Source organism: Lycium ferocissimum, chromosome 1 (assembly GCF_029784015.1).
Source record: "Lycium ferocissimum isolate CSIRO_LF1 chromosome 1, AGI_CSIRO_Lferr_CH_V1, whole genome shotgun sequence".
Lineage (NCBI taxonomy): Eukaryota > Viridiplantae > Streptophyta > Magnoliopsida > Solanales > Solanaceae > Lycium > Lycium ferocissimum.
Genome location: NC_081342.1, coordinates 16747565 through 16757040, shown reverse-complemented (window position 1 = coordinate 16757040; position 9476 = coordinate 16747565). Strand labels below are relative to the sequence as shown.

The 9476-nt window shown below is 34.8% G+C and overlaps 1 protein-coding gene across 1 annotated transcript; it reads left to right on the top strand.

Annotated features, from left to right (window-relative positions):
* The first annotated feature begins 1302 nt into the window (after window positions 1–1302).
* Window positions 1303–4169, top strand: LOC132062658 (protein JASON-like). The gene is made up of 5 exons (XM_059455192.1): window positions 1303–1618; window positions 1674–1793; window positions 2482–2574; window positions 2663–3643; window positions 3891–4169. Exons 1-5 carry the CDS (start codon window positions 1535–1537, stop codon window positions 3963–3965), a joined length of 1353 nt encoding a protein of 450 aa, XP_059311175.1. The 5' UTR covers window positions 1303–1534; the 3' UTR covers window positions 3966–4169.
* Window positions 4170–9476: the final 5307 nt, after the last annotated feature.

The window sequence follows — 9476 nt, the reverse complement described above, 5'->3', positions numbered from 1 at the left end:
GGTTAAAGACTTAAAGCACATAACTTTTATATTTTGCTGTTAATCTTCAGTGTACGTTCGTGTTATTTAATAATAAGAATATTGGAATTTAATTTTTACTTTTAATTTTATAAATATTATGTGTTATTCTTCTAAATTTTCTTATATCATACACTGGTTTAATTTTTAAGGGACATTCATTAATTTAATTTGCCCACTAAATTTACGTATAATATATCTCGTTTTTTGGTACAATAATATCTCATGTTTGAATGGGAAGAGAAGAGCTCGTACGTTGATAAATTTCTTTTTGGGACACAGGGTTAATTTAAATTTCCATGTTTGAATGAGAAGATAATTTATATTGATGGAAGAGATAATGTTTTAGCTAGAATTGTGGGGTTGTCAAAATTTTTGAAGTAAATAAAGAAATAATTTGCAATTCTAATCATGGTTAGGACCTTGATTTAGTTAATTAAATCTTAGCCATTAATTATAACTTATGTTATGTGTCCCTAATTTAAGCTAGAACTTTGGAAAAATGGAGATGAGCCGGATCCCTAACCCCACCTTGTAATCCTCTTCGCTTACCCCTTATGTAATGAAAAAAACTTAAGACAAAGTAGGGAATTCGCTGCTCCTCTCGTTTTTTTCTCAAATGCTATGTTCAGTTCAAGTAGGACCATCCACAACAACAATAACAACAGATTCGGTGTAATCCCACAAATGAGATCTGTAGTGGGTAGGATGTACACAGATTTTATTTCTATATTTGTGGGGGTAGAGAAGCTGTTACTGGTAGACCCTCAGCTAAGAAGAAATGTAAAGGAAAATAACGGCAACAAAGTAACAAGATGAATAAAGCAAATGAAGCAGCATATAGTAGTAAAAGGTGAAGAATAAGATACTACACGCATACTAACTAATACTACTAAATAAGGAGAAGATGTGAAGATGAGAAGAGGAGACTAGCCTCCTGCCTCTCCCATAAAATAGATACTACAATATTCAACCACCTATTACGTTTCTATCATAATCTTCGACCTTCATACCTTCCTGCTTCGACTAAAAAAGCTTACCTTAAATGTATCGAAATTAAAATTATCTCCTTAGCGACGATGATATTTTTAATGAAATATGCATATTTATTAAATTCACTATCCATTGTAATGTAGAAATTAAACTCAAAAAGCAAAACGAAAACCCACCATTATTTTTTTATTGAAAAGGCAAAATCCAGGGGGATAAGTAACGTTGGTAATACAGGCTGTTTCTCTTACTCTCTCACAATAAACCCCACCACACCATTTATCAACTCAATTTGTAACGGTCACTTTGACTCTTTTTTCAAAGTAATAAACCCCTTTCCCACCCTTTGTCCTAAAAGCCTCTCTTACCTATTTTCTTGACCGTTTCAATCCAAACGCTCCTTTGTCTTCATGAGGGTTCTTGGCTAATACCCTTCACTTCTTTCTCCACCATTTTATTGGCTGGAAGAGATATACATTCATTACCCTTTCTTGAATCCAAGATTTGAAGGTTTTTTCCTGCCTCAATGGGTTGTTTTCTTGGGTGTTTTGGTGGTGATAAAGACAAGAAACGTCGCAAAAACAGGAAAAAAGTCATCCCTCGAGACCAAGTAAGTGTTTCTGAATAACCCCTTCTTTTTTTTCTTTTTCTGTTTACTTCCTTAGTTGTTTACACATTTCCCAGTTTTGGATTTCTTGGAAAGTGAATTTTTGAGCAAGATTACAGCTTTAGTCATAATTTTGGGTTGGGATTTAGTTGTTGATGATGAAATGTTCTTGATTAGTGTACCATTTGTTTTATGTGGTTTTATTTTGAAATTCTTGGAAAGTGATCTTTTGAGCAAGATTACAGCTTTAATCATGATTAGAAGTTGGGGTTAGGATTAGTTTAGTTGATGATGATAAATTTCTTGATTAGTGTAGTGTATGTGGTTCTATTTTGAATTTTTGAACTTCTCTTGTCTTTTGAGCAAGATTGCAGCTTAAATCGTGATTGGTAGTTGGTGTTGGGGTTAATTTAGTTGTTGATGATGAAAATTTGTTGATTAATGTACCATTTGTTCTATGTGGTTCTATTTTTAAATTATTGGAAAGTGAATGTTTGAACTTCTCTTGTTTTTTGAGTAAGAATGCAGCTTAAATCGTGATTGGTAGTTGGTGTTGGGGTTAATTTAGTTGTTGATGATGAAAATTTGTTGATTAATGTACCATTTGTTCTATGTGGTTCTATTTTTAAATTATTGGAAAGTGAATGTTTGAACTTCTCTTGTTTTTTGAGTAAGAATGCAGCTTTTTAATCATAAATGGAAGTTGGGTTTGGGTTAATTTAGTTGATGATGATGGGAATTTCTTTATTACTGTACCATTTGTTCCTGGGGAAGTTTTTCTTTGACAAATTAGTAGAGCTATGATTTGTCTTCATTTTCTTTTGGTGATACAAATAAACAATGTAAAATACAATATTGTGCTGCAGAAACATGTTTGTCAGGAGCCTCAGAGAAGCATCATCTCTACGGAACAAAGTATCACAGAGGAACCCTCTGGGAACTTGGTTCTTGGAAGCGCGGTGAGTTACTGATATCTATAGTTTTTTAGATTTTTGGTCTCTCTTTTTCACTATACTTTACCAAGTTAAATGATATGGATTGCTGTGATGTAGTGATAAGCCTGAGGAGCAACTAAGCTTGAGTGCTAGGAAAAAAGTTACCTTTGATTCAAAGGTCACTACATATGAACCTGTTGTTTCAGTCTATGAAAGTACAGATTCTTTACCTGAAACCAAGAAATTTGGTGAAGACGAAAGGGATGAGGGGGAATCCATTGCTAAATCAAGCCAGTCCAACTCTTCTTCTGAAGAGGGTTCTGTCATATCTAGTGTTGGATCATATCCTCCAAACCACAGGTATCAGAACTGCAGAGACAGTGATGATGAAGCTGAGGAATTTGGTGACAGTGACTTGGATGAAGAATCTGGTCTGGACGATGATAATGATGAAGACTACGCGGATTCTGATTATGAAGATGAATTTGTAGGTCATAAAGTGAATGAACAGGAAGTGGATAGTCCTACTTTGATGTTCGAGAAGGAAACGAGAAAGGGTGAAACAAAAAGATATGTGAGAGATAGGAGTGCTTATATACATCCTGTGTTGAATCCTGTAGAGAACCTAACTCAGTGGAAAACTATTAAATCAAAAGCAGCAGAACCCTTGAAGCTGCAGCCACAGAAGGAAAATCTTGCCGCAGAAGTTGAAGGACCACGTGCTTCGTTCAGTTTAGAACCGACATTTAAGCAATCATCGTCGAGTTTCAAGACAAAGCCTGAGGATCAAGACATTGGGGTTGATGCTAGTCTCTCCAATTGGTTGGTTACACCAGAAAAGAGCATGTCACAAGGTTCTAATAAATCTGTGATGAGCTTTGAAGACAGACCAATTTTAGGTGCCTTGACGGTTGAGGAACTGAAACAGCACTCAGCAACTTCCTCCCCGAGGAAATCACCCTGTCGGAGTCCTGATGAGATGCCTATTATAGGAACTGTTGGTACCTACTGGAATCCCTTAGGATCTGCAAATGATTCCGGATCAGCTTCTTCTTTTAAAGGCATACCAAACTCCACCAGCAAGTACAGAGAGGTAGAGTTGATATTAAACTTTTTCTCATTAATGTTGCAACTTACTTATACACGAGGGATAATTACCTTTCTGGACCGCTCTAAAAAAGCCAGTAAATGTAAATTTATATTTATATGTAATGTATATTACATTATCATAGTGTATACACAACTATACATTTGATATACATAATCAGTGTATATGTTTTGTAATGGCTAGGTTCCCGTACACAATCACTATGTACTAAGAGGTTCTTATGATAATGCAGGATAAGAGAGTTAATTGGCACTCTACTCCATTTGAGGCAAGATTGGACCGAGCTTTGAAACAAGGTGCCGCATAAGCCTCTATAGCTTGATTGGTTATTGTATATCTAAACTGGCACCAGCTGTTTGTGAAGCGAGTGAGACTCTTGTTGTTACTAGTCTGTGTGCTTACATTCTATATGGTTCATGGATTTTTGTTGTAGTGTGTGTGAATTATGGGAAAACTGTTTGTTGTAATTTTTTGTAACTATGATAAGTGGTGATGGCAGTGAATTTATTTATTGAGTCGTCTTTCTTGTTTTTCCCATCAAAATTTTCATGTTTTGCTTCCTTAATAGAGCAATGAATGAAGTAAGAAAGATTAGAACTTGAATAGTCTCATTGGTGAAGATCACCAGACTGTATTCTGGCCAAGTTTACGGCAGATGCAACTAGATTAGTGACTTTTACTACGCTGAGAAAGGTTTTTCAAAACCGCAGGCAGGGGATTCACCACTTATCGAAGAAGTTATTTGAAGTTTGATTTTGGGGCCCCTTTGGGCATAATACTATGCGATTTTTATATACTAGTTTTTGGGCACGCGATTTGCGCGTGTGCCCATTTCAATGAATTCATAATTTTTAAAAATTACAGAAATATTATTGAAGTGATATTGAGTTTTAATATAAAAATAAAATCGCATGGAACTTGACTTGTATATAAGTTGTAATTAAACTATTTGGTATGTATATTCATTTTTTTTTCATCTTCCACAGATGAATATAGATTTTGCTTGATATGTGCTTCGTCTCTGAATCAATATGATTTTTATTTTCAAAAAATATTTTTCTTTCTAAACAAAACAAATAAAGCAATAAGATCCAAAATTTGACCAGAATAATTAAGCTTAAAAATTTAACGCATATTCGAAATGCGTTAGTGACATTTAGCCATGTATTTTTCATCTTTATCTTCTTCTGAACGCCTCCTCCTTCTCGTCGTCACTAAGGATGTCTATCTATAAATCACATCATTATTTAATTTTGATATAAGTAGGAGGCCGTTTTAATAAATTAAACATATTAAGGATAACAAAAGAGGAATGGAAACGTATTCAATGAAATACGAACTAATTTGTGTAGGTAAACCTATGGGAAGAACCTAATAACATATGTTACTTATCTAATTACCTAGAGGCTATAGGAATTACATAACACCGTAAATCGAGCGTACAAAGACGTAAATCATGATTCTCTCCTAAAAGGAGATGATATATTTATCAAGCATGTAAAAATTGAAAAAATAAATGTTTATAGATACTCACAACCAACATTCACAAATTATCACAATCACTACGGGTAAACTAATAACTTGTTGTAAAGAACAAAATGTCCAAAAAAATTGTTTGTACATCACAAACATGTAGATGAACCCAATTTGTACAAAATTTATTTTCTTTTTTACTACCACATGCCCAAGAAAACATTAGCAAAGCTACCATCTTTCAAATGAAAAAAATTGAAAAACAAAGAACTAAGTAAAAATATATATCATTGAAATGAAAAACAACATCAAATAGCAAATACATGTCTACTTCGCCTTTAACCTTCTTGGAGAATTTATTTGACACACCGAAATGACGAGTACCCAAGTACCTATATGCTCCAAGAAATCTCCAATTTGTTGAAACTCTATCGTAAAACCGCCTATATATGCAGCATAAAAATTAGAAAAAATCAAATTATATAGAACGAACAAAATCCATATTGATCTTCCATTATAAAGAATCTGATTAAAATTAATAGACTTAGTGGAAGAATTACCATCTAGAAACCGTTTGTAGCCTTGTAGATGAAGTTGATATACATTGTTTTATCAATAGGAACTCTTCAGATTCTAGTTTAATACTATAAGATCAGCTTGGTTAATGTACCCATTTAAGAAGGAATCAATTTGTTTCCACTGTTTTATCGGTTGCAACTTTTTAAATTCATCGGTTTTTTATTCACGGGAGAAGCTTGGTTAATGAAAAGAATTAACTTAATGTAATCATTTATTGAGGAAAATAGTTTTGTTTTCAAGAAAATTATTCGGTTTCGAATGTGCTTTACTGCAAGCGTTTCTATTTGTTTGAATGACTTTCTATCTTCCATTACTTAATGAAAATGTAGTACTTTTCAATTAATCGTCTTTTGGAGTTTTATAACATGACACAAAGAAATTAATAACCAACAAATGTTAACTAATTATGTATAGCAATGAAAAGGCTGGCACGTAATGTTGATCAATGCACTAAATTATAAAGAGTTGCAATTATTGCTGCTAGCTCGCGTAATTAACCTTCATGTATTTAAATATTAGTACTATTTCATATTTAATTAGATGTTTTATTTACTACATTTGATTTAGTACAAAGACAAAAGTGTAATCCAACTTTGAATATAGAAGCTTCCCACTTTTAGTATAATATGATATGATATGATTTGTTTGACCATAAGTGTTTTCAGAAACTATACCTTACTATTTAAACTTCAAGTGAAATACCGGTTCCAACTCATAAATCTTCATCTTTCGCTACTTCTTTTTTGCCCACGTGAACTTCATGTCCGAACATAACTTAAACTTTTCCGCAACCTTTTTCAAGTTTAAATACTCTTTCTCCAGTTACATTACCATTCTCAAAAAATAAAAATAAAATAACTCTTTCTCCAGTTTCACTCATATGTGTCCAAACGACTATTACATCAGTGATGCTAAATATTTTATGAATTGGAAGGAGAACCGTGCCTATGAAGGGATCATCTCTGCGTGTTTTTACGTTGGAACTAGTGTTCTTAGCTAACCTGTAAAAAAGGAAAAAAGCGAAACAAAACAAAAGAAAGTGTACATAGGTAGAACACAAAATAAGAGTATTCCTGACAGCAGTGTTGCAGAATTTGTGATCCATCTGAATCCTCTGTTAAGACTTGATAAGAGTAGAATCCTGGAAAACGCAAAGGAGATCGACTATATTTTTCATGTATGATGTGGTTGTTTTTATTATCAGCGCAAAGTTAAGCCACAAATTAGAAATTATGAGCTTGAATAAGTTAGCTGAAAACCATTAAGCATGGTGATTATTGATGTTGGACAACTGATGGTCTGATAAAGTCATCTCCTACATGAAATGGAATTGTCTTTACCTAGAATTATTCAATCTATCTACAGTTTACACTTTCTCAGGTTTCAGTTCTTTAATTTCTTACTTTTTACTAGACGTCTTCCATTATGTGGCATCAACTATTCAATACAGGACTATTCATGGCAATGTTCTTTGTAGATAGGCTTGATCATACATTTCTAGTTTTGTGCTTCAAGATAGAGCTGCTTGTTGGTCCTAATTAGCTTATAGTTTCACGCCTCTAAAACGTTCGTCTATAGTTTTTGGTAGTATCCCAGCAAGTGGTTCTTTTGGGAATTCCAAAGATAGAGAAAGTTACTATATGAGAAGCTGCTTAACCTTAATTGCATCACCAGTATTGCAGAATGAACCTTTAGATTTTGTCCTGACTTTCTTTTCGTAGTACCTAAATGCAGTGAATGTGTATCAGTTACAGTATTATCAGCAGCCACACTTCTGGAATTATGATGTTTTTGTGTTTGATTCTAACAAGTAGTTTTAAGATAGACACTCTTTGGGGATTCTTTCAGAGCCCAAAAAGCTTCTATGCATCTACAAAGAATTTTGGTCTTGTTTTAGTTACCAAAAGAACAACTATAATATTTATGTCGAAATAGGCGTCTGGTTAGAGATAATTCTTTAGGTAATTACCTCAACAGTAACAGAGATGGCAACGGGTCGGCTGGGCCAGTGGCGGAACTAGAATTTTCACTAAGGGGGTTCAAAATATGAAAAAGTAAACACACGAAGAAGCCAAAAGGGTCAACGTCTACTATATATACATAAAAACTAATTTTAACCATGTATAAACAGTGTAATTTTTCGCCAAACCCCCTCAGCGTATCAAGGATTTAAGCAGGTTCAACTTTTAAGGTTCTTAATTAGCATTCAAACTCATTATAATTTTGAAGTTTTGGATATATATATATATATATACTATTTGTCATAGTTCTAATGGATTTTTACATAATAACTTTACGCCTAAAGTATTGATTTAACTAAGATGAACTCGATAATCAACAGGCCTATATTGCTCTTAATATTCATTTTTTATAACTTATTTCTCATAGCAAGAATTCAAACAAAAATCAGCCATCCTTTATAACATTGGGAAAATGTCAAATTCAACTCATTTACATCTTCATGTTCAAAAGCTAAAGTGAGATAAGCACAACGAGAGGCGTACAACCAATTGTTCCATCCAATTCCAACTTAGCTTTATTTATTCATTGCGTACTCTAAGATGCGAAAATTCAGTTTTAACTTTAAATAACAACGTTTACTTTGACCAGATTTGGTTAGTCCTGAAGTTCAAATCCCAGATCATTCGATGGTGGCACATATTTTAAAGGTGGGAAACTAGTTTCTTGGTTGCATCACATTTCTCAGCTGGATGCTTTGACTTTGTTGCCACTTTAGTGCGTTCTGCATTAAAGTAGTTGTTTATGATTTAAAGTTTGATTTTGAAAATGATGTTCCACTTGTTTACCCCGAATTCGGATAATCAATTAAATTTGTGAGTAGGTATAGGATACGTGGTTAAGCCTCAATCTATTCGATGGAAAATATATATATAGGTATGATACGAAGAAAGTAATAATAATCTGAGATCCGCTGAAGATTCGTGTATCTAATAACATATGAGTATTGCTTGATCAGATAGATTTAGGATATGAACACAATGAACCCGACCAAAAATGCATTGAGAGAGAGATTTGTATATATTTGCTAATACAAAGCGTCTTTGTCCCTTGAGCCGCTCCTTACAAAGGAGGGGGATGCCCCATATTTATAGTGTTGCCTCCATAGGCTTCGTACAACGTGAACTCGATAAAATAATAATAACAAGGACAAACGAACGGATTTGGTGGGATTAGACCGACGGCGCCGTCTCCGACACACGCATGGTCGGTGGTTGACCACGGCAGACGCCACCGACGCGTGGCTCACGTGCAACGGCTATACCGACCAACCCGCCGTACGGACCAACGGCTACACCGGACCAACGGCCGTACGGACCAACGGCTACACCGGACCAACGGCCCTGACCGTCTCGGCGATAAAGGTGGTGGACCAAATGGTGTCCTTGCTCAGCTCCGGTCCAAGCGCTCCTCCGGTTTAGCTCGAATGTCATCAGGCACGTTCCTCTCTCTTCCTTCCTCGGTCCTCGTTTCATCGGTTTACGTTATATCCGGCTTTTACCGTATACGGATAGCCCCCACACTTTCCGATCAACGATCTATCGGAGTAACGGGAAGTGGATGAATCAAGCCTTCACCTTATTCTTCCTCCCTTTTACTTTCTTCATTTGACTTTATTCTCTCTTCATTTCGTCATCTCTAATCATTTTCCATCTCTAGTTTGCTGTTGTTTTTGCCAGAATTGTTGGTCCGTTTTAAGGACAAGCTGACTCATGGTCATTAGTTCATCGTGCCCGTAGGACTTACC

Bases quoted from the DNA above. Each gene is read 5' to 3' on its own strand.
- LOC132062658 (XM_059455192.1), top strand. From the start codon at position 1,535: ATGGGTTGTTTTCTTGGGTGTTTTGGTGGTGATAAAGACAAGAAACGT. The intron at 1,619-1,673 runs GTAAGTGTTTCT...TTACTTCCTTAG, and splicing joins AAGTCATCCCTCGAGACCAA to TTGTTTACACATTTCCCAGT. The intron at 3,644-3,890 runs GTAGAGTTGATA...ATGATAATGCAG, and splicing joins CCACCAGCAAGTACAGAGAG to GATAAGAGAGTTAATTGGCA.